Source organism: Caretta caretta, chromosome 1 (genome assembly GCF_965140235.1).
Source record: "Caretta caretta isolate rCarCar2 chromosome 1, rCarCar1.hap1, whole genome shotgun sequence".
NCBI lineage: Eukaryota > Metazoa > Chordata > Testudines > Cheloniidae > Caretta > Caretta caretta.
Window position 1 is genome coordinate 263,146,191 of NC_134206.1, and position 25,330 is coordinate 263,171,520.

General features: G+C 47.1%; 1 protein-coding gene across 1 annotated transcript in view; it reads left to right on the top strand.

The window, feature by feature from the left end:
- The window catches only part of LOC125629947 (cytochrome P450 2D15), a 34,893-nt gene extending 25,439 nt beyond the window's left edge, over positions 1-9,454 (top strand). Inside the window, exons 7-9 of the mRNA XM_075125984.1 lie at positions 2,302-2,485; positions 3,228-3,369; positions 7,806-9,454. Coding sequence (XP_074982085.1) covers positions 2,302-2,485; positions 3,228-3,369; positions 7,806-7,984 — 505 coding nt within the window. The 3' untranslated portion in view covers positions 7,985-9,454. The remainder of the gene's footprint in view (positions 1-2,301; positions 2,486-3,227; positions 3,370-7,805) is intronic.
- Positions 9,455-25,330: the final 15,876 nt, after the last annotated feature.

Below are 25,330 nucleotides of genomic sequence, written 5' to 3' on the forward strand. Positions count from 1 at the left end.
GGGAAGAAAGGGAACGATCAAGGAGGATAAGGACATTAACAAGAAGCTAAATGGTTTCTTTGTATCAGTCCTCACTACAACAGCGAACCTTTGGGGAGATATCTACCTCTGCTATGTATTTTCAGGTAGTGATCACAAGGCATAGTCAGAGATAGAATTAACAAAAGAAAAGGTTCTGGAATAAATGGATACATTTAAGTGCCACCAAGACCAGCTGGCTTATCTCCAAGAGATTCCAAGGACTTTAAGAATGAAGTGGCTGAGCTGCTAACAAAATCGTGCTGTCTCTGAAATGATCAAATACCGTACTGGAGGAGCAAATATTGTCACGGTGGTTTAAAAAGCCTCTCGGACTGGGCTGGGGAAATGCAGACCAGTGAACCTTCCTTCAGTACAGACAAATTGGTTGAAACAATAAATAGAGGGAATCATGAAAAGCCTCGATTAACTGACACATCTGTACAACTTCTCGTAGGTGCAACAACAGGAAAACAAAATGGATGGGGACCAGGTGGGAGAATTTTGTCGAACATAAAGAAGTCACAATGATGGGAGAGGGGCTAGTTGGGAGCTAGGGCTGTCCCAAGGCAAATTTTTTGTCCCCTCCTGCACAGCACATTTTATCACATTTCTTAACAACAAAACCTTTACACAGTATCCTTGGTCTCCCTCGCATTTGTTCTTTCCCCTTTTCCATTTCCTTCACACCGTCATCTCCTCACTGCAGACGTTTTGCTCTGTATTTTCAGTCTATTATCCCCTTAGTAGTATTTTTTGACATTGTGTCCTAATTGTTCCCTCTCTTTCCTTCTCTTCTCCATTGCATCTACCTTCCTCTTCTTTCCTACTTTGTGTTCCCTCCCTCCTTCCCCCAGGTTGTCAGTCTCACGTTCTCCTGCAGCCCCGACCAAACCCTTCACCCCGTCCTTCCTCACCCACAGGCACTTTACGCTCCCTCCCGTCCCCCAGACCTCTCTCGCACGCACCCTCTGGCCTCCCACACAAAGATCACTCTCTGGCTCAGCTGCCATCCTCCTCCAACCCCCCGCACCCCCAATCAATCAGACCAAACCGAGCCCCACACACGCCCTCAGAGCCCACTCACGCAGGCAGGCCCTTGCCCTAACGACTCCATTCACACACATACCTCCATGCAGGCTGCCCTACCTCACTCCGCAGACACCTGCCTGCGACCCAGGGAGTCCTGTCTGCACGGCGGGTGAGGTCAGTATAACTAGTTGCTCAGCGATGTTGTTATATGGATATAGGTCTGTAGTCTAAACCTGGCCTTGGTGTTCCAGAGCCTTCTGCCAAAACAAGACGCCATCCCTCCACACACAGTCCTCAGCCACCCCTCTGCTGGGGAGAGCTCTTTCTGACCCCCTTTGTGCAGCCTCCGCTCTCCTCTCATGTTCCTCTCCCCGCTTCACTGCCCCCCACAGAAAGGTCAGCCTCCCTCCGCAAGCTAACTCACACCCACCCATTCCCTACTCTCTGCTCGTGTGCGTCTCCTTCCCCCGACCCCCGCCACCCTGGCTCTTTCCCCTGCTTCCTTCCCCAGTCACCCCCCACCCCCGCCGCCCCGCCCCCCACCTCCTCCTGGGGCTTCTGAAATTCCGAGGTTTCCCAGTGTGGATTTTTCACACCTGTGAGCAACGTAGTTAGGCCGACTTGATTTCCCAGTGTACAGGCCTAAGTGGTGCTGCAGCCTCTGTGCTTCTGCCTTCCCCTGTAGGCTTGGCTGGCTGCAGCACAGCAGTTTGTCATATTTACACTGGTACAGCCCCGAGCACAGTGCAGAGCAGGGGGAGAGGTGAAAATGGTGATGTGCAGGGGGGCGTTAAGAGGAGGTGGGCAGCAGCAGGAGGGCACATCTTACGGGAAAGATGAAAAGCGTTTGCATTTTTAACTCCATGACCAGAGTGGTGGGGAGGACAACATCCTGGAGGGAGGGTATCCCCCCGCACTCCCCACAGTGGTTGTCCCTGTGTCTGATATGGAAATTGTGCTTCTGCAGTCTGCTAGAATTTTTCACATCAACAAAGTAGTAGCCAGTGTAAGCGTCTAATGTAGACATAACGCATGGAAACTTATTTACACTGAATACATGTTACCTGTTTCTTGGATGGGAATACCTATTCGTGCCAAATATAAAGGGTTGATAGAGGGTCTCTTTAGAAGAGAAGTTAATGGGAATGTTTCAACTGTTTTCAGTGGTAACTGGATCAGACCCTTAATAGTCTATTATGTCTACTCTGTTATACTCCCTGCTATATAAAGTGTTCCTATATTTCCAGGAAGAGTCCATGAGGAAATTGATAAGGTGATTGGCAGGGACAGGTCACCCGAGATAGAGGACCAAGTGAACTTGCCTTACACCAATGCTGTGATCTATGAAACTCAGCGTTATTGTGATGTTGTTTTTGCTGGAGTGCCTCGCACGACGTACCGGGACACTGAAGTTCAAGGCTTTTTCATCCCTAAGGTACAGCAATTGTGACCCCTGGAAAATGAATGCAGCCCAGATGCAGATTGTTAAGGGATATTGCTAGGATACTTAGTTACTAAGTCACAGGCTCGTTATGTAGCATGCTATTCTAAAGGACTTGAACCTCACAGAGAACTGTATTTCTAGCAAGTATCAGGGGTGGCCGTGTAAGTCTGTATCCACAAAAACAACGAGGAGTCCAGTGGCCCCTTAAAGACTAACAGATTTATTTGGGCATAAGCTTTTGTGGGTAAAAAAACACTTCTTCAAATTCATGGAGTAAAGATTACAGATGCAGGAAGTGTGACAATGACACATGAAGAGAAGAGAGTTAACTTATGCCCAAATAAATCTGTTAGTCTTTAAGGTGCCACCGGACTCTTTGTTGTTTTTGTATTTCTACCAGTAGATCCAACTGTATAGATTCAACTGAATCTCATTATACAGAATTAATTTGCTTGAAAATTTAGGGAGATCTGGAGTGGGAGGAAATTTTGTCCTGCTAATATCATTGAAGGAAGTGGAAATCTCATTTACATACACAAATGTTATATTGATAGGCCTTTTCCAATGGAAAGTGGTGCCATTATCTGATTAATAGGGCAACAGAGAACTGCCTGGCTTTTCTTTCACTGTAGATGATAGTAAAAGGAAGCATAAGGTAAAGCTGACAATGGTTTATATTCTCCTGAAATAACCTGTTTGTTTTTGTTTTGGGGACGTTAATGGGAATGTTTAGGGCACCACCATCATCGCGGTTTTGTCCTCAGTGCTGAAGGATGAAATGATTTGGGAGAAGCCCCACCAGTTCTACCCGGAGCACTTCCTGGATGCAGATGGGCAGTTTGTGAAGCAAGAGGCCTTCCTGCCTTTCTCTGCAGGTAAATCCAAGGGCAGAGCAGTTGGGTGAGGCCATCACTGTGGAAAGGAGTCACAGATGTCTTTATCTTTAAAATGAATAAAGGGCATCAGTTCTCATGCTGCAGGGCAGAAGCCAAATATTAACTGCTCCTTACGGGGCTTCTTGAACCTTCCTCAGAATTCTCTGGTACTGGTCACGGTCAGGGAGAGGATGCTGGACTAGATGGAGAAATGGTGTGTTCCAGTGAGGCAGTACTTTCTGGAATTAGGTGTTCGCAGTCGTTAGTGATATATGGCAGAGTGGCGAAGTGGGTCAGATCCTTTGATTCAGTTCATTGTTCATGGGGTGGGAGTGCTGCTCCCAGTGACTTAGAATCATAAAAAATGCAGGGCTGGAATGGACCTCGAGAAACCCTCAAGTCCAGCACCCTGCGCTGAGGCAGGACCAAGTACCCTGACTTTAAACGCTTCCAGTGATGGAGACCTGGGGTGCGGGGGTGGGGGTGGGGGCAATGGCCCTGTTGACCTCCCACTTTTTACAGACGTAAGGGCAAGCAATGGGGAGAAGGCGGAGAGGAGCGAGAGTGGAGCTGGGCCTCGGAGGAATGGGTGGTGTGAGGGCAGGAGCTTGGGGAGAAGGGGCAGCACAAGGGTGGGGCTCCACAGGGAAGGGGCAGTGTGGGGGGCTGGGGTCTCAAGAGAAAGGGACTGTGCAGGGGCAGGGCCACAGTTTGGGCGCCGGTGGCCCCCACACTTTTAAGGCGCTTTTGCCGCTCCTGATAGGGAGTCCTTGACCTCCCTTGGAATCCTATTGCAGAGCTTAAATATCCTAGAGCTAGAAAGGTTTTCCTAATATCTAACCTAAATCTCCCTTACTGCACATTAAGCTCATTACTTCTTGTCCTACCTTCTGTGGACTTGGAGAACACTTGATCACCATCCTTTTTATAACAGCCCTTAACAGATTTGAAGACTGTTATCAAGTTGGCACTCGGTCTTCTTTTCTCAAGACTATACAAGCCCAGATTTTTCAACTTTTCGTCATAGGTCAGGTTTTCTAAACCTTTGATAATTTTTGTTGCTCTCCTTGGACTCTTTCCAATTTGTCCACATCTCTTCTAAATTGTGGTGCCCAGAACTGGACACAGTTCTTCAGCTGAGGCCTCACCAGTGTTAAGTAGAGAGGGACAATTACCTCCTGTGTCTTACGTACAACATGCCTGTTAATACACCGCAGAATCATAATAGCCTTTTTTACAGCTACATCATATTTACAACTCATACTCAATTTGTGATCCACTGTAACCCATAGACCGGGGGTGTCCAAACTTACTGACCCTCCGAGCCACATACAACCATCTTCAGAAGTTTCAGTCCTACTCCTGCTGAAGTCCCAAGCCTCAGCAGACACACCCTTTGGTGAGAAGCACCAAGACCCCCCTCCTCACTGGGCATAAGCCCCTACCTCAGCACCCCACTGCAAGGAAGAGGTCCCGAGCTCCCCACTGCAGCCTGGTAGCTGGAGAATGGGGAGGGAGGTGTGGGAGGCTCTGCGAGCTGCACTTTAACACTAGAAGAGCCACATGTGTCTCAGGAGCCACAGTATGGCCACCTTAGCCATAGATCCATTTCAGCAGTACAACCACCTAGACAGTTATTCCCCATTTTGTAGTTTTGCATTTGACTTTTCCTTCCTTAGTGAAGTACTTTGCACTTGTCTTTATTGAATTTCATCTTGCTGAATTCAGATCAATTCTCCAAATTGTCAAGATCATTTTGAATTTTAAACTTGCCCTTCCAAGTGCCTGCAACCCCTCCCAGCTTGGTGTCTCTGACGTTCCCCTCTGGTGTTATCCGGACCGGTGATCTGCTAGGTCACTCCAATCCTTGTCTCTGGGAGCCAGCCTTACCCTGCTCTGCTGTGAGAACCCCCACTCTTGAGATGTTCACTCACAGCCTCTGGCATGTAAGCTGCTCCTTGGATTGTGCAACTGAATGACACTAGCCAATATATCCAGTCCCAGACACAACCCTAGGAACCTCCATCTTGCAGTGTCCAGTTATGCCCGCTGGACGCTGCAAGCTTATATGAGTTTGTCAATTTAACAAAGAAATTGATATGTATCAGGCTTGTTAATCCAAGGGGAGTCTCTGACATGCTAAAAACCAAATGCATTGCTTCAGGTAGAATAAACAGACAGATTTATTAACTATAAAGATAGATTTTAAGTAATTATAAGTCAAAACATAAGTCAGATTTGGTCAAATGAAATAAAAGCAAAAAGCATTTTAAGCTGATCTTAACACTTTCAGTGCCCTTACAAACTTAGATGCTTCTCACCACAGGCTGGTTGGTTGCTCTTCAGCGAGGCTCTCCCCTTTGATCAGTGCTTCAGTCGCTTGGTGGCAATGTCTGCAGCGGGGCGGATTTACCATGAAACACACAGTGCCCTGGCACGGGGCCCCCCAGCAACATGGGGCCCCAAGGCCGGGCACTCAGGCAGCGCACCCCCCACAGTGGGGATGCTCCACAGGATGGGGGCTGCAAGGGTAGAAGCTGTAGGCAGAAGGAGAACAGGGAGGGAGGCTCACCTGCAGCCGCAGGGAAGCAGGCAGGAGGTGCAGGTGGCGGGAGCCCTGCGAATGTGGGCCTGAGGACTCAGGAGGAGCGCAGGGCAGCTGCGCAGCCGGGCGGAGAGAAGCGGCACTTTGAAGGGGAAACCACCGCTTCTCTCTGGCTGTGTGGCTGCCCCTGCTTCTCCTGAGTCCTCCAGCCCGTGCTCACATGACCAGATTCAGAAATGGGGCGGGTCTTTAGGGGCTGCAGCCCAGGGCTCCGGAGCCCACTTAGCCTGGGCTGCAGCCCCTAAAGCCCTTGAGTTCTGGCCCTCCCTGGCGGGGGGGGAGGTGGTTCCAAGAATCACAGCCAGTGGGAGCTGCAGGGGGTGGTGCCTGTGGGCAAGTACAGGGCCGCACCTGCACCCCCCTCACCAAATGGGAGCTGTCCCAGGTAAGTTCTCCGCACCCCAACCCCCTGCCCAGTCCTGAGCCCCGTCCCACATCCTAATTTCTGGCCAGACCCCCCATCCCTAGCCTGCACCCTAACTCCCACCCAGACCTTGTACTCCCAGCCCCAGCCTGCTCCCACACCCTAACTCCCTCCCTTGCAACCCAACCTTGAGCCCCTCCATCACCATAACCCCCACGCAGACCCTCCACCCCCAGCCTATTCCCACACCCTAACTCCCTCCCAGAGCCTGGACCTCCAGCCCTGAGTCCCAGGAGGAGAATACAGGGGGGAAAAATGAAAAACAGGGCTGGGGGAAGATAAGAGAGAATGCTCCCACCATGTGAGGGGGGGCAAAATGAAGCTGCACACAGGGCCCCACTAACTCTAAATCTGCCACTGGTCTGTAGATGTAGGTGGAAGAGAGAGGAAGAGCATGGCAAATGTCTCTCCCTTTTATCATGTTCTTTCTTCCCCCTTGGCTTTGCCCCCCCTCCCCCCTTCAGAGTCAGGTGAGCATTACCTCATCACAGTCCCAAACTGACCAAAGGAAGGGGGGTGACTCACTCGAGAGTCCAACAGATCCTTTAGTTGCTGCCTGGGCCAGTGTCCTTTGTTCCTGTGAGGCTGGGCTGGGTTTGTCCCATGCATGCCCTGATGAGGTGTAAACTGCCCCTCTGCTCTTAGAGAGTTTTTGCCTGGGCTTATTTTAAGCCATGAGGATACATTTTCAGCCTCATAACTATATACAGAATGATAACCTGTAACATTAGTATAACATTACTGCAACAAAAATTACTAGAACAACAATGCTCAGTGCATCATGAGCCTTCTGAAGACACCCGACATGACAAACATTGCATTGGATACCACACAATCATTTTATGAGGATGAACATGTAGGGTGTTCCCATGAGGTACCGAACGTCAGTGTCATCTGCAGATTTTACAAGCATACTCTCTACTGCATTATCCAAGTCATTAGGGAAAATATTAAATAGACCGGACCCAGGACTGACCCCTGGAGGACCCTCTCGAGATGCCCTCCCAGTATGACAGTAGTAGTCATATGGTTTGCGAACTACTGTTTGAGTTCGGTCTTTCAACCAGTTGTGCACCCACTTTTTAGTAAATTCATCTAAACCACATTTCTCTAGTTTACTTATAAGAATGTCACATGGAACTGTGTCAAAAGCCTTACTAAAATCAAGATATATCACATCTACTGCTTCCTCCCTATCCACAAGGCCAGTAATCTTATCAAAGAAGGAAATTAGGTTGGTTTGCCATGATTTATTCTTGACAAATCCATGCTGACTATTCCTTATAACGCTATTATCCTCCAGGTGCTTACAAATGTATTGTTTAATTATTTGCGCTAGGATCTTTCCTGGTATCATTTTGTTTTGGGGGTCTCCCTCTTCCTCCTGCCTCACTCTCTCTTTTACAGGTCGCCGCATGTGTCTGGGGGAGCAGCTGGCCAGGAAGGAGCTCTTTCTCTTCTTCGCAACCCTCCTGCAGCATTTCACTTTCCATATCCCTGAGGGTCAGCCCAGGCCACAGGAAGACGGGTGCTACATCCTCATACATTCCCCCGATTCCTACGAGCTGTGTGCCATCCCCAGATAAAGTGTCCCAGGCATGAGCTGCCAGATCTGCATTGAGCTGAGCTAAAGCTTCCCCAGCAGAGCAATTTAGGAAGCGCTTTTTTTTAGATTGAAATAACTTTATCTAAGGTTTCAGAGTAGCAGCCGTGTTAGTCTGTATCCACAAAAAGAAGAGGAGGACTTGTGGCACCTGAGAGACTAACCAATTTATTTGAGTATAAGCTTTGCATCCGATGAAGTGAGCTGTAGCTCACGAAAACTTATGCTCAAATAACTTTATCTAAGTGTTTTGAAGTTTGTAAAGCAATTATGGCAGAGACTCAATGACATGAACTTTGGATTCAAGATGCCAACCAGAACAATCGATTATTAAAATATTTGCTATATTACTTAAGAAACAAGTCCAGCACAGCCAAAGATATAGTGATAACTGGGAAAATGGAACACACTGGAAAACATATTGGAAAAATCATGGAACCAACAATATGTTGGAAGCCTCAGTTCCGCCCCTTTGCTTTTATGCTGTATAGCTTCCCCCCCTTTTCTCATCCCTTTTTGTGTCTACTTAGGTTATGAATGCTCCAGGGCAGAGAGCTTTCTTCTCACATGTTTGCAAAGCTCCTAGCCCACATTGGTGGCACATAAATAAGAGCAAATTATAATAGTTTTAGAACTGATGCTAGCAATCAAATCAGATTTCAGGGTAAGGTGTGGAGATAAACCTCTATCATGTCACTATGCGCTGATCATTTTAAGATGCAACAGCAAATCTTACAGCACTCCCAGTTAAAATCCCAAAGTCTATAAAATGGGAAACACTAAACAGAGCCATGCTGCCAATGTAACTCAACAGCTGTTATTTATAACATACCTGCTGGGATTGCTGTAGAGTCCAGGGGCAAATGTAATCCCGGTTTGTAAGGTTACTGACTTCTCAGAAGTTAAACCACAGTTGAATTTGGACCTTGATTTTTTAGGAACCTTTAGCAAGAATAAAACAATTTGGTTTTAGGCTGTCCTGCAGAAATCAGTGGGTCAAATTCAGCCTTGAGGTAGGCAGGTACAACGCCACTGGTTTAAATGGCATTACACCTGCATATGCCGTGCCTGAGTGTGGTTCTCTGTGTCTGTTCCTTTACTTGTATTAAACAATGAACATTCAGCAACAAAAACCATCAATGCTACGTTCACTATTGCAGGCCAGGAACAAAACACCACTAATCCCACATATTGTTGAATAAAACGTGTGGTAGCCTGACCCCACATAAACTTACTAATATGAAACATAGAAACCGTGGTCAATACTTCGCTATTTGGATTGCTGAATCTGATATGCAGACAGGTGAATCATCTAACTTATTATCCTTTGTACCATATGTATTTCCTGTGTAAATCTTAGTCATTTAATCCCTGTTTATTGTATTATTCTTTCTACTTGTGTGATGGTTTTACTGTAGTTTGCTTAAAGCCAACACTTCCCTTGCACTCTTTCTTTTTTTCTGTGACTCAAAAATATAAACTATAAATATATTAAAAAACTAGACAGCACTCCCTGTTGGATCTGCATCATTCATGAAACACAGAGAAACTGGAACCAATATCCCCCTTCCTCCTTCTCAATTCTTCACTGTAGTCTTGAGGGGGGCTCTTCTGTCCCCTCAGGAAGAGTAGCTAACATTGGATACATTAATAGCAGCCTACGGCGTTGTCTACATATACACTGGTATAATGATACCGGTATGTGGAGTTGTGCAAATAACTGATTTTTTCAGTTCTGTGGCCAAACCAAAAACTAACAAAAACTAAAATAAAATATTTGCTTCAGGTTGACCTAAGCGGAAACAGAAAAAAATCATTTCAGGTCAAACAAAATGCTTTATTTGACCTGAAACAATACATTTTGTTTCATTTGTGTGGTTTTTGTTTTTACTTTTTTTAATTAATAAAATGGAAGTAAAATTCTAAATGAAATGTCATTTTGAATTAAAAAAATTAAAATATTTTTACTTTTTCTGAATTTTTCCTATTCTTTTTCAGCTGAAACAATTTGACACATTTAACACAAATTTTCAAGGTGTTGCGATTGACCCAATTATGGATTTTTTTGTCAAAAAAAAAAATTCATCCAAAAAATTTAACGCATCTCTACTGCTATAGTGAAACCAGTATAGTTATACTGGTAAAAACCTCCATGTGGCTACTGTTTAACAGTGATGTTGTAGCTGGTTTTGACAGCGTCTGCTGTAATGGTGCAAATATGGAATATCTGTCAGGTAAGAGCAGTTTTTCAGAGGTTCATCGATTCCAAAGCTAGATGGGACCATTGTGATCATCTAATCTGATCTCCTGTATAACATGGGCCATGGAACTTCCCTGCTTGGTAACCTAGTGAGGCAGGCTTTAAACTAGGTTCACCAGGGGATGGGTGACTGTAGTGGTGTGGCTGCCCCACTCCCACAGAACAGGGCTTAAAAGCAGCCCTGGAGAGGGCTGTGGCTGGGAAAAGGAGTGAAAGCATCTGAGGGAGTAGCTGACCACAGGTGTGGCCAGCCCCATCAGGCCACAGCTGGTGTGAGCCAGGAGCTGAGAGGAGTCTCACTCTAGCCCTGGAGTAGGAAGGGCTAGCTGCCTGGGAGCAAGGTACCTGAAGTAGAGCCATGCTAGGGAAGGGCAAGAGGAGCTGGGGAGCTCCAGCCTGGTAAACCTCCAGGCTGCGTGCCTTGGTGAAGGCCTACAGAGGTACTGGGGCTGCCGAGGGGCATCCCAGGGATAGGCAGAGGCAGCAGGTCCTACCCCCTTGCCAATGATGAGCGGCCATTACAGACTGCCCTTTGCCCCAGTGAAAGGGGACTAGATGATGACTGGCAGTAGCCACTGAGGCAAGGTGGGCTTAGAGTATTGGGGGTTCCCCTGGGAGGGGAGATCCATAGTGTGGGGGTACTGCTGTGGGGCAGCACCCCAACATAAGAGGGTACTGGGGTCTGGGAGGAACACAGGGCCTGAGGCAGGGGAGACACTGGCCAGCAGAGGGCACTCCGGAGCTGGAGTTGAGCTAATTCCCAGACAGCCAGTAGGAGGTGCCACACTGGTGAGTGTCGATCTGCTACAGCAGTGGTTCTCAAAGCTGGTCCGCCGCTTGTTCAGGGATAGACCCTAGTGGGTCGGACTGGTTTGTTTACCTGCTGCGTCCACAGGTTAGGCCAATTGTGGCTCCCACTGGCCGCAGTTCACCTCTTCAGGCCAAAGGGGGCTGCGGGAAGCAGCGCGGGCCAAAGGACGTGTTGGCCGCCCTTCCCGCAGCTCCCATTGGCCTGGAGAGGCGAACCGCGGCCAGTGGGAGCCACGATCGGCCGAACCTGCGGACGTGGCAGGTAAACAAACCAGTCCGGTCTACCAGGGGCTTTCCCTGAACAAGCGGCGGACCGGCTTTTAGAACCACTGTGATACAGTGACCTAAGCCTAGAGGTAAGTGGGGAAGTGGGATACCAGGAGGAAACACAAGGAGGAGGGTGCAATGGGGAGGCCTCCTAATTCATACTGAGAAAGGGCAATCGGCTAGTTACCTTAGGTGCCTGTACACCAACACAAGAAGCCTGGGAAACAAGCCAGGAAGAATAGGAAGTCCTGGCACAGTCAAGGAACTGTGATGTGATTGGAATAACAGAGACTTGGTGGGGTAACTCACATGTCTGGAGCACTGTCATGGATGGGTATAAACTGTTCAGGAAGGACATGTCGGGGAGAAAACATGGAGGAGTTGCACTGTATGTAAGAGAGCAGTATGATTGCTCAGAGCTCCAGTATGAAACTGGAGAAAAGCCTGTTGAGAGTCTTTGGGTTAAGTTTAGAGGCGAGAGAACAAGGGTGATGTCATGGTGGGCATCTGCTATAGACCACCAGATCAGGAGGAGGAGGTAGACGAGGCTTTCTTTGAACAACTAACAGAAGTTTCCAGATCACAGGCCCTGGTTCTCATGGGGGACTTCAATCACCCTGACATCTGCTGGGAGAGCAATACAGCAGTGCACAGACAATCCAGGAAGTTTTTGGAGAGTGTTGGGGCCAACTTCCTGGTGTAAGTGCTGGAGGAACCAACTAGGGGCCATGCTCCTCTTGACCTGCTGCTCACAAACAGGGAAGAATTGGTAGGGGAAGTAGAAGTGGGTGGCAACCTGGGCAGCAGTGACCATGAGATGGTTGAGTTCAGGATCCTGACAAAAGGAAGAAAGGAGAGAAGCAGAATATGGACCCTGGACTTCAGAAAAGCAGACTTTGACTCCCTCAGGGAACTGCTGGGCAGGATCCCCTGGGAGGCTAATATGAGGGGGAAAGGAGTCCAGGAGAGCTGGCTGTATTTTAAAGAAGCCTTATTGAGGGCGCAGGAACAAACCTTCCCGATGTGCAGAAAGAATAGCAAATATGTCAGAGGACCAGCTTGGCTTAACAGAGAAATCTTCAGTGAGCTTAAACACAAAAAGGAAGCTTACAAGAAGTGGAAACTTGGACAGATGACTAGGGAAGAGTAAAAAAATATTGCTCGAGCATCCAGGGGTGTATTCAGGAAGGCCAAAGCACAGTTGGAGTTGCAGCTAGCGAGAGATGTGAACTGTAACAAGAAGAGGTTCTACAGGTATGTTAGCAACAAGAAAAGGTCAGGGGAAGTGTGGGACCCTTACTGAATGGGGGAGGCAACCTAGTGACAGATGTTGTGGAAAAAGCTGAAGTACTCAATGCTTTTTTTTTTTTTTTTTTGCGGCAGTCTTCACAGAGAAGGTCAGCTCCCAGACTGCTGCACTGGGCAGCACACTATGCGGGGGAGGTGAGCAGCCCTCAGTGGTGAAAGAACAGGTTAAGGACTATTTAGAAAAGCTGGACATGCACAAATCCATGGATCTGGATCTAATGCATCCGAGGGTGCTGAGGGAGTTGGCTGATGTGATTGCAGAGCCATTATCTTTGAAAACTCATAGCGATTGGGGGAGGTTCTGGATGATTGGAAAAAGGCAAATATAGTGCCCATCTTTAAAAAAGGGAAGAAGGAGAATCCAGGGAGCTGCAGACTGGTCAGCCTCACCTCAGTCCCTGGAAAAATCTTAGAGTAGGTCCTCAAGGAATCCATTTTGAAGCACATGGCGGATATGAAGATGATCAGGAACAGTCAACATGGATTCACCAAGGGCAAGTTCTTGCCAGAAAATTTTAAAAAGTATGGATTGGATGAATGGACTATATGTGAATAGAAAGCTAGCTAGATTGTCAGGCTCAATAGGTAGTGATCAATGGCGTGATGTCTAGTTGGCAGCCGGTATCAAGTGGAGTGCCCCAGAGGTTGGTCCTGGGGCTGCTTTTTTCTACTTCTTCATTAATGATCTGGATGATGGGATGGATTGCGCCATCAGCAAGTTTGCGGATGACACTAAGCTGGGGGGAGAGGTAGATACGCTGGAGGGTAGGGATAGCATCCAGTGTGACCTAGACAAATTTGAGGATTGGGCTAAAAGAAATCTGATGAGGTTCAACAAGGACAAGTGCAGAGTCCTGCCTTTAGGACGGAAGAATCCCAGACACTGCTACAGGCTGGGGACCAACTGGCTAAGCAGCAGTTCTGCAGGAAAGGACCTGGGGTTTATAGTGAACGAGAAGCTGGATATGAGCCAACAGTGTGCCCTTGTTGCCAAGAAGGCTAGCGGTATATTGGGCTGCAATAGTAGGAGCATTACCAGCAGATTGAGGGAAGTGATTATTCCCCTCTTTTTGGCACTGGTGAGGCCACATCTGGAGTACTGCGTCCAGTTTTGGGGCCCCCGCTACAGAAAGGATGTGGACAAATTGGAGAGAGTCCAGCGGAGGGCAAAGAAAATGATTAGGGGGCTGGGGCACATGACATACGGGGAGAGGCTGAGGGAACTGGGCTTATTTAGTCTGCAGAAGAGAAGAGCGAGGGGGGATTTGATACCTGGAGGGAGGGTTCCCAAAATGCTTGGCTGTTCTGAGGGGTGGCAGATGACAGAACAAGGAGCAATGGTTTCAAGTTGCAGTGGGGGAGGTCTAGGTTGGATATTAGGAAAAACTATTTCACCAGGAGGGTGGTGAAACACTGGAATGGGTTACCTAGGGAGGTGGTGGAATCTCCATCTTAGAGGTTTTTAAGGCTCAGCTTGACAAAGCCCTGGCTGGGATGATTTAGTTAGGGTTGGTCCTGCTTTGAGCAGGGGGTTGGACTAGATGACCTGCTGAGGCCCCTTCGAACCCTAATCTTCTATGATTCTATGAAATAATTTGTCCATGATGGTCCCAAAAAAGACACATTTCCAGCAAAAATCCCTAGTGCCTATCACAATCATGCTTTGCTATTTGCACATCCAAGGGACTGCTCTGTGGTGTGCCAGGAACAGCACTGATGCCGCGTACAGGAAGTAATGTTCGTTGGGGACAGAGTTTGCCACCATGACTCTCCCTGAGTAACACTTTACCCTGTGCATATTCTCATTGCAATTAATGGTACTGCTGGCTGAGTACTGGGCTACTCAGTGTGGGTGCTCCTGGCAAAAACTGATTCTCCCTATTTAAGAGCTTATGAAGGGGACTCTAGTCTGAGAAATGCACAAAGCCTGAGGGCTCTGGAGAGTCTGGGCAGGGCACTGAGAAGGTCTTATTGTTATGCACAGCTGGTTGGAACTGAACACGGAATAAAGCAGAGCTCCGGCAAGCTCCTTACACACCCTCACAGGCTGCCTCCCTAAGGCATATTGTAATCCAGTTCTCCTGAATGTCACACCGCAATTCCTGCACTCCGTATGCGAGGAGTCATCTGAGAAGGTGCCCTGGCACTTTCCCAGCAGAATGGCTCCCACACCCTCTCTGTGATGCCACAGCAAGTTCTAGCTGAAGGCAGGGGATGTATATCTGTCCCAGTTCATGCCCTCGACTGCCGTGCCACTTAGATGAATTGCTCCATAACCCATCTCACCACATCTGGCAAAGATGAAAGCTAGAGTTAATCAACATTTGAGAGAACAAACGATGACTTTTCCAGTGTGGGTTGCAACGTGCCTCCTCCTTCTTTTCTCTGGCACTCATTCCTAGGCAGCCGCCCAGAACACTGAATTGCTTGCAGCAGTGGCTAGGATGCTGGCAAGAGCACAAACAGATGAACTAATAGTAGTGTTTTGGTTTTGAAAAACCCCTTCTGCCATTGTTTCATTTATAGTTATACAGCAGGGAAAGATCTGATCAGGAACACAATGGCTGTGAGGAAAGGCATGTTTACATGAACGATGGGGGCAGGATGAGTGCGTGTGCCCAAGGGGGAAGGCGCAGCAGGAGAAGGACAGAGAGCCCCCCACCCTATAGGTAACATGGGGTGGGGAGAGCGCGGTGGCCCTGGGCTGGGCGCAGGGTAGGGAGGAGACGTGTGGGGCAGTCACGTGTCTTCCACTTTTGATTGTGTGTCCCCCATGACCAGTAGGGTGGAAACATGCAGTAGTAATTCCAATATGGAAACCAGGCAAACTATGCCACAAAAGTGGATGCATTTAGACAAATTGCCCTTACTTCCTCTCTGGGTAAAATTATGGAGAGAAGGTGAATTAAAGACTGGTTGTCTATTTGGAAAACAATGACATTATAGGTGCAGAGTGGTTTTAGGAGAGGAAGATGCTTTGTTTACACTGGACTTTCGTCCGTAAAACTTTTGTCATTCAGGGTTGTGAAAAAATACACACACCCCGATCGACAAAATTTTACAGATGAAAGGCGCCAGTGTGAACAGCACTTTGTCGGTGGGAGAGTTTGCCTACTGACAAAGCTAGTGCCACTCCCTGGGGGTGGAAGTTTTTTTTTCAGCAGGAGGCCTCTCTCCTGCCGACAAAGAGCAACTACACCCCGTGCCTTTTAGCGGCACGGCTGTAGCAGCACGGCTGTGTCACAGAAAGGTGCGTAGTGTAGACATAGCCTCAGAAACTGAAATACCAAAAAGTATGAGGCACAATGATTTCATTAGCGCTGTCTTTCTAGATATTGCAAAGGCATAAGACATGCTGTAGAGGGAAGGGTTATTGTACAAAGCAGGTGCACTGCGGATAAGGGGGAAATATATGGGTGGAATAGAGAATTTTTGATTAAAAGGACATTCAGGTCAGAGTTGGGAAAGTTATGTTCAATATATATTATATAAAAAATGGTACATCATAGGGAAGTGTTATCAGCCCAACCTTGCTTAACAGTATGATAAATGGTCTCCCAAAAGAAATAAGTTCTGGGGTTGGTGTCACTCTACTTGTAGGTGATTGTGCTTTGTGGGTAAGGAGCAGGAATACTGAGATGGCAGAAAAGAGAATCAACAAAGCCTTATGTGCGATATCTGACTGGGGAAGTGCCTGGGGTTTCAAGTTTTCCATTGCTAAAACCAAAGGACTGATCTTTACAAAAAGGAAAGTTACAAAGGAATGATAACTGTATCGTTATGGAGAACAAAGAGACAGTTAAAAGGTTCAAATTCTTAGGGGTAATATTAGATAGTAAATTACTTTGGAAAGATCATATACATTATGGTAACGATACATGTGCAGGAAGGATTAAACTGCTTAAAAGTCTTGCTGGGACTAATTGGGTGGTGGATTAGAAAACACTGCTGATGGTAAACAGAGCCTTAATCAGACCAGTTATTGACTATGCTGCCAAGATTTTGGGTCAGCAGCAGAATCAGAACTTAAGTTAAAATTACTACAACTTGAGTGCAGTGCATTTATTACAACATCTATATCATTCTGCAGATTGCTTCTAGTGAAATGCCAGTTACACTACGAATGAAACTACTGGACCCAACTTTCTGGGACAACGTTAATGGAAACTGCAATGACGAAAGTACCAAATAAATGTATGAGGATTGTTGCCAAATTGATAAGCAAACTATAGCACATGATGTTAGAACTCCACATGCCATTCAAGTTAAAGTGTGGATGCAGGAGTTGAGGGACAAGGAAAAGCTGAACGAAGTCAAAACTTGTAGTCGTGGGAAAATTAGTTAGGGATGGGAAGTTGCATGTCCAATGTGGATTTAGATTTATTTTAAAGACTTAAGAGTAAAAAAGACAATAGGTATTAAAAATGAAGGGTACCAATATATAGAAGAAAAGTGGTCAGTTTTGTCAAATATATACAGATGGGTCCAAAAAAGAAAAAACAGGAAAAGTAGGGACAGCATATTGTATATCACAATTGGGAATTAGTTACATCTAAAAGAATATCTGACTATGTAGATGTCATGACAGCCAAACTAGTAGCAATAATGCGAGCATGGAATTGGATCTGGGATGTACTCCCAGCAGCTGCAGTAATTTTTTCAGATTCAATCTCAGGCCTTCTGGCAATAAAAAGGTGTGTCTTGGTACGCAGAAGTGATTTAATCAATGAAATGATATTTCTAATAACAGAGCTAGTGTGGATGGGCATACATATAGCACTAGCTTGGATCCCAGAGCATATCGGGATGACAGGGAATGACATGGCGGAGAAAGCAGCTAAAACTGCTGTAAGAAATGGAAGGCTTGACATAGAAATTCCCTTGAGTAGCAGAAATTCAAAAGCCCAGCACAGAAAAAAAATAAAAGATGAATGGCAAAAATGTGGATGAATGAAAAGAGAGGAAGAAGAATTTTGGAATTGTGCCCTAGAATTGAGGACTACGACATACTTCAGGGCCTGGATAGGACTAATGAAGTGCTTTTGTTTAGAGTATTAACCGGCCATAGTGGCTTAAACAAAAATCTTTTCCAAATAAATAGACACAAAGATGGCCTATGCATACTCTGTAAGGTAGAAGAAACAATTGATCACAGTTTATGGGTATGTAAGGGCTTTAATAAATAAAGGGAAAAGATTTTTGAGCAATTCAAACGTTTTACGGTAAAAAAAATACTTTATTTGATTTAGTAAAAATATTGGGAAAGTGGAGTATTATTAAAAAGGGGCTGTTACATTACCTGAAAGATACAGGGCAGAGTGGGAGGTTAGAAACCTCTAAGTCCTGGTCTACACTAGGACTTTAGGTCGAATTTAGCAGCATTAAATCAATGTAAACCTGCACCCGTCCACCCGATGAAACCCTTTAGTTCGACTTAAAGGGGTCTTAAAATCGATTTCCGTACTCCACCCCTGACAAGTGGATTAGCACTTAAATCGGCCTTGCTGGGTCGAATTTGGGGTACTGTGGACACAATTCGACGGTATTGGCCTCCGGGAGCTATCCCAGAGTGCTCCATTGTGACCGCTCTGGACAGCACTCTCAACTCAGATGCACTGGCCAGGTAGACAGGAAAAGAACTGCGAACTTTTGAATCTCATGTCCTGTTTGGCCAGCGTGGCAAGCTGCAGGTGACCATGCAGAGCTCATCAGCAGAGGTGACCATGATGGAGTCCCAGAATCGCAAAAGAGCTCCAGCATGGACTGAACGGGAGGTATGGGATCTGATCGCTGTATGGGGAGAGGAATCCGTGCTATCAGAACTCCGTTCCAGTTTTCGAAATGCCAAAACCTTTGTCAAAATCTCCCAGGGCATGAAGGACAGAGGCCATAACAGGGATCCGAAGCAGTGCCGCGTGAAACTGAAGGAGCTGAGGCAAGCCTACCAGAAAACCAGAGGGGCGAACGGCCGCTCCGGGTCAGAGCCCCAAACATGCCGGTTCTATGATGAGCTGCATGCCATTTTAGGGGGTTCAGCCACCACTACCCCAGCCGTGTTGTTTGACTCCTTCAATGGAGATGGAGGCAACACGGAAGCAGGTTTTGGGGACGAAGAAGATGATGATGATGATGAGGTTGTAGATAGCTCACAGCAAGCAAGCGGAGAAACCGGTTTTCCCGACAGCCAGGAACTGTTTCTCACCCTGGACCTGGAGCCAGTACCCCCCGAACCCACCCAAGGCTGCCTCCTGGACCCAGCAGGCGGAGAAGGGACCTCCAGTGAGTGTACCTTTTAAAATACTATACATGGTTTAAAAGCAAGCATGTGAAAGGATTAATTTGCCCTGGCATTCGCGGCTCTCCTAGATGTACTCCCAAAGCCTTTGCAAAAGGTTTCTGGGGAGGGCAGCCTTATTCCGTCCTCCATGGTAGGACACTTTACCACGGCAGGCCAGCAGCACGTAGTCTGGAATCATTGCATAACAAAGCATGGCAGCGTATGGTCCCGGTGTTTGCTGGCATTCAAGCAACATCCGTTCTTTATCTCTCTGTGTTACCCTCAGGAGAGTGATATCATTCATGGTCACCTGGTTGAAATAGGGGAGTTTTATTAAGGGGACATTCAGAGGTGGCCATTCCTGCTGGGCTGTTTGCCTGTGGTGGAACAGAAATCATCCCCGCTGTCAGCCACGCGGTGTGGGGAGCGTGAAGCCATCATCCCAGAGAATTGGGTATGTGTGTGGGGGGAGGGGTGGGTGGTTAGTTGGGTTTGTGCTGCACGTTAACCCGAAAACCACAGCCCCTCCTTTTAAATGGCCAACCAGTTTTAAAGGGCCAACCCAACGGGTGCTTGGTATGTGAAATGAGGGCGGTGCTGTTTGAAACAATTCCCCCGTGTTAGGAAGGTTAAAGAAGCCAAAAGACTGTGGCTTACCATGGCTGCCTGCAAGCCGAATTATGTTGCCCACCAGCCTGCGTGTGTGATCTCTCACATCCTACCGGCAGGTCCTCGACATAAGAGGCAAAATGCGACCTTGTAAAGAAAGCACACGTGCTATGTAATGTTAACAGCTTGGTTCACCGTGAAAGAGTCTACCCATTGTTCTCTAAAATGTCTCTTTTTAAAGACTAATCTCCCTCTTTTCCCTCCTGCAGCTGCAAATGTTTCATCGCTCCATGTATCATCTCCATCCCAGAGGCTATCAAAGATTAGAAGCCGAAAAAACCGCACTCAGGATGAAATGTTCTCTAAACTCATGCAGTCCTCCTAAGCTGAAAGACCCCAGCACAATGCGTGGAGGGAGACAATGTCAGAGTCCAGGAAAGCACAAAATGAACGCAAGGACAGGAGGGACAAGCGAGAGGAGAGGTGGCGTCAGCGTGATGAGAGGAGGCAGGATGCAATGCTGAGGCTACTAGAGGATCGAAGTGATATGCTCCTGCGTATGGTGGAGCTGCAGGAAAGGCAGCAGGAGCACAGACCACTGCTGCAGCCCCTGTGTAACCAACTGCCCTCCTCCCCAAGTTCCATAGCCTCCTCACCCAGATGCCCAAGAATGCGGTGTGGGAGCCTCCGGCCACCCAGCCACTCCACCCCAGAGGACTACCCAAGCAACAGAAGGCTGGCATTCAATAAGTTTTAGAGTGCAGTGTGGCCTTGTCCTTCCCTCCTCCCCCTCCTCCACCCCACCACCTGGTGCTTCCCTCCTCCCCCACCCCTCACGGGCTATCTTGGCAGTTCTCCCCCCATTTGTGTGAAGAATTAATAAAGAATGCATGAATTTGAAACAACAATGACTTTATTGCCTCTGCAAGTGGTGATCAAAGTGGGGAGGGGAGGGCGGGTGGCTTACAGGGAAGTAGAGTGAACCAAGGGGGGTGGGTTTTCATTAAGAAACAAACAGAACTGTCACACAGTAACCTGGCCAGTCATGAAACTGGGTTTCAAAGCTTCTCTGATACACACCGCGCTCTCCTGTGCTCTTTTAACTGCCCTGGTGTCTGGCTGTGTGTAATCAGAGGCCAGGCGATTTGCCTCAACCTCCCACCCTGCCATAAACATCTCCCCCTACTCTCACAGATATTGTGGAGCACACAGCAAGCAGTAATAATGACGGGAATATTGGTTTCGCTGAGGTCTAACCGAGTCAGTAAACTGCGCCTGCAGTAAATGTCCAAATGCACATTCTACCACCATTCTGCACTTGCTCAGCCTGTAGTTGATCAGCTCCTGACTACTGTCCAGGCTGCCTGTGTAGGGCTTCATGAGCCATGGCATTAAGGGGTAGGCTGGGTCCCCAAGGATAACTACAGGCATTTCAACATCCCCAACAGTTATTTTCTGGTCTGGAAAGTAAGTCCCTTGCTGCAGCTGTTCCCACAGACCAGAGTTCCTAAAGATACGAGCCTCATGTACCTTTCCCGGCCATCCCATGTTGATGTTGGTGAAACGTCCCTTGTGATCCATGAGTGCTTGCAGCACCATTGAAAAGTACCCCTTTCGGTTTATGTACTGGCTGCCTTGGTGGTCCGGTCCCAAGATAGGGATATGCTTTCTGTCTATCACCCCACCACAGTTAGGGAATCCCATTGCAGCAAAGCCATCCACTATGACCTGCACATTTCCCAGGGTCACTACCCTTGATAGCAGCAGCTCAGTGATCGTGTTGGCTACTTGCATCACAGCAGCCTCCACAGTAGATTTGCCCATTCCAAATTGATTCCCAATTGACCAGTAGCTGTCTGGCATTGCAAGCTTCCACAGGGCTATTGCCACTCGCTTGTGAACTGTGAGGGCCGCTCTCATATTGGTATTCTGGTGCTTCAGGGCTGGGGAAAGCAAGTCATAAAGTTCCATGAAAGTGGCCCTATGCATACGAAAGTTTCGCAGCCATTGGGAATTGTCCCAGACCTGCAACACTATGCGGTCCCACCAGTCTGTGCTTGTTTCCCGGGCCCAGAATCAGCGTTCCATGGCATGAGCCTGCCTCATTGCCACCAGGATGGCCAAATTGCTGGGGCCCATACTTTGAGAGAAGTCTGTGTCCATGTCCTCATCACTCTCATCACCACGCTGCCATCGTCTACTTGCCTGCTTTTGCAGGTTCTGGTTCTGGTTCTACATATACTGCTGGATAATGTGCGTGGTGTTTAAAGCGGTCACAACTGCCACGGTGATCTGAGCGGGCTCCATGTTTGCCATTGTATGGTGTGAGCAGGAGAGCAGAGTGGCAGTGGAAGCGACGGGTGGATGACGATGCTGACAGCAATATGGTGCCCGAACGGAAAAAGGCGCGAAATGATCGTTGCTTTCATGGAGGGAGGAGCAAGGGTTAGGCTGGCAGCAGACAGTGCTGCTGGCTGGGAGAGCAGCCTGAGGCAGAACGGCCCCCTCAAGGATTAAACTCACAACCCTGGGTTTAAGCAAGCCAATGCTCAAACTACTGAGCTATCCCTTGCCAATATTCCAGGCAGGACTGAACCTCCATTAGACAAAACTTAAAGAAGAGAATGACCTAGTCACTCCCATTTATGTGCAGGCGCCCCTGACAGACTTTACCAAGGTCTGCCAGGAGCATCCATGTCCGCCCAGGTGCCCTGACAGACCTCACCGAGGCCGGCCAAGAGTACCCAGGAGATGACAAGAACGGCTACTAGTTGAAGTGCACTATCTGCTGCCACAAGGCAAAGAGCTGCTGCTGTGTAGCAATGCAATCCCACGTCTGCCAGCACCCATGAGATGTACAGTGACGGTGAGCTGATCAGGCTCCATGCTTGCCGTGGTGTCTGCATGGGTAACCCAGGAAAAAAGGTGAGGAACGATTGTTTGCCCTTGCTTTCATGGAGGGAGGGGGAGGGGGCCTGACAACATGTACCCAGAACCACCCGCAACAATCTTTTTTGCCCCATCAGGCATTGGGATCTCAACCCAGAATTCCAATGGGCAGCAGAGACTGTGGGAACTGTGGGATAGCTACCCACAGTACAATGCTCTGGAAGTCGATGCTAGCCTCGGTACTGTGGATGCACTCCGCCATCTTAATGGTCTTAATGGTTTTAAGTGGGGACACACAAAGTCGACTGTATAAAATCGCTTTCTAAAAATTCGACTTCTATAAATTTGACCTAATTTCATAGTGTAGACATACCCTTAGGGGTGGGAACCACGTCTGTCACTGTAGAACGCCCAACACAATGGGAATCTGAGCTTTGATTGGGGGCTTTTCATGCTTCACAATTAAATGTAACAATTATTTTTATTATTACAACACACTCTCTGTTTTGTACATGGCTGCTGTCATTGAGTCAAGTGTGGCAAGCTTTCTGTTTGGCTCAGCCTCCAATCGTATCTTGTTGTTTTGCAGTTGTCCTGTCATCTAATTTCATTGTGTGTGCATTGATACAAATCTGGCAATGGTATACTGAGTAGCTACACTCCCAAATATGTAATAGCAGATCAGATTTGTGAAAGAATGACGGCTTTTATGATAAGAGCACAAATTTTGCCAGAATCTTAGGGCAGGAACCAATAAAGATTTTCAGGTCTGGGGCCATTGCCATCTCATGCAGTGCTGGCTGTGGCAGCCATTTTAAATTCATAATGCATTTTTTGGTCTACTGCTGTTTTTCTGATGCTGATTGTTTATGGTATTAAATCATCCCAGTGGGTTTTTATTTTTGTACTTCTATATTCCCATTGTTTTAGGTGTTCTAACAACTAAAGCAATGAGTTGTGATGACTTGAGATTGTACAAAAATATTAAGAATTAACATGCTCTAGTAAATTCTTCCTGGTGACACACTATGAAGTATTAATTGCACAGAAAAATAACACAATAAGTTTACAAGTTTCCGTTCAGGAACAGAAAGTTACAGTCCACATACATAGCTTATGCTCAAATAAATTGGTTAGTCTCTAAGGTGCCACAAATACTCCTTTTCTTTTTGCGAATACAGACTAACATGGCTGTTACTCTGAAACCATACATAACAGCATATTGCTGCATCTCAAGAAGACTGAATGGGCAGCTTACATAAATATGCAGCCAAATTCCGAAAAATGTCTCTCACAATCTTCAATATATTGAAACAATGCATTGTGCACCATTTTTCAAGGAGAGCTGCACTTTGGTCTTGGAGATCTCCCTTGCAGGAGGTTTGCTGAATAAGGGGAGTTTATTTTGCTTGATAGGCTCTGTTAATAGCTTGGCTTTATCTTGCAATCTCTGCCCCAAACATGCTGTAACAAGGAGACAATCACAGAAGGGTTTGCAATGTCTTTGGTGTCTGGTTTAACAAAGTCTGCACACTTTTTGGAGAAGGGGTTGCCCTCGTCTTCTATGACCTCAACCAGTACCTTGACATGTCATGCAAAGGAAGCCTGGACACTTTTCACCTGCTCATGGTGTTTTGTGTTAGATCCTTTCTTTGCTGTGGCTCCAAACTCCTTTCAACATGGCCACCTCTGGTCCTGCTGTCATCTAGTGCTGAAGAGTCTGTGGACTTTGTGATAGACCAAGTGCCGCCATCCCCTTTCAGTTTGGCATTATTTTGCTCATGAGCTTGGTCAAGGATGATTGCAGAGAAAGCGTGCTATGTCTGGCGAACTGTGAAGTTCCCCTTTAGGAATTCTTTAGCTATGTCTGGATGTACTGTGTGAAGGCTTACCATAACTGGGAGGTAAACAGGCACCTTACAAGTGAAATTAGTACCATCTAATGCAAAGAATCAGGGTCACAGCTTCTCATGGCATTCAGTGTAGAGAGGGAAGTTTGCCTGGCAGATTGACAGCACATGGGTCAATAAAAGAGGCTTCAGATGAAGTGTGCTATGCTAGATCTGGGACACTGAGTTTTCTAGTTTTTGCTTATCACACGATGTATCATACCCCATTCTGACATACCAGGGTACAATCCAGACTAATGAGCCACTGTGTCACCCCTGCCCTGCAAGCTTTGCGGTCTTATAATGCCTTGCTGAAGTAGCTCCCACTTAGGCCATTCACGAACAGCCTTCCAGCATGCAAGCCCCACCCTGATTATGCAACTGCAGCCTGCCAACCACACTTGGGTTACGCTCTGGCTCTCACCAGCCTTGGTTATACAGTAGGATGACCCCAACACCCCTACGCCAGTCCCTGATTTCCCCCCAGAAATGTATGTCCTGTACTGCTCACCCCTCTCCTGGACAGTACTAAATATTTTAAATCCATTATTCCTTAAAGGGACTAATATGCTAGCTTATGATCTTAAATAGTTATTCAGACACTTGAATTTAAACACACTGGATTAGATAAAACAATAAAATGAGTTTATTAGCTACAAAGACATTTTAAGTGAATATCCGTAATGTGGCATAAAAAGTCAGAAATGGTTACAAGAAAAATAAAGATACAACTTTACTAATACCTAACTTAACAAACTCTATCAGATTCAAGCAAAATTTGTCACCATACATTTTCAGTAGTCTTACTGACCAAACTCTGCAGGTCAGGACCCCTGCCAAAGGGTCCAATGAATGCTTCCTTTCTCTCTTCAGGTGTAGTAATTGTGATTGGTGGGGTGGGGTGCATTGGGGTGTTTGTCCCTCCTTTTTACAGTCTCCATCTCCAAGTGCCCAGCTGGGCGTGTTTTTCAAGAGAGGGACTAAGAGTTTATGTGGAAGGATGCTCCCTGCTGGCTTTTT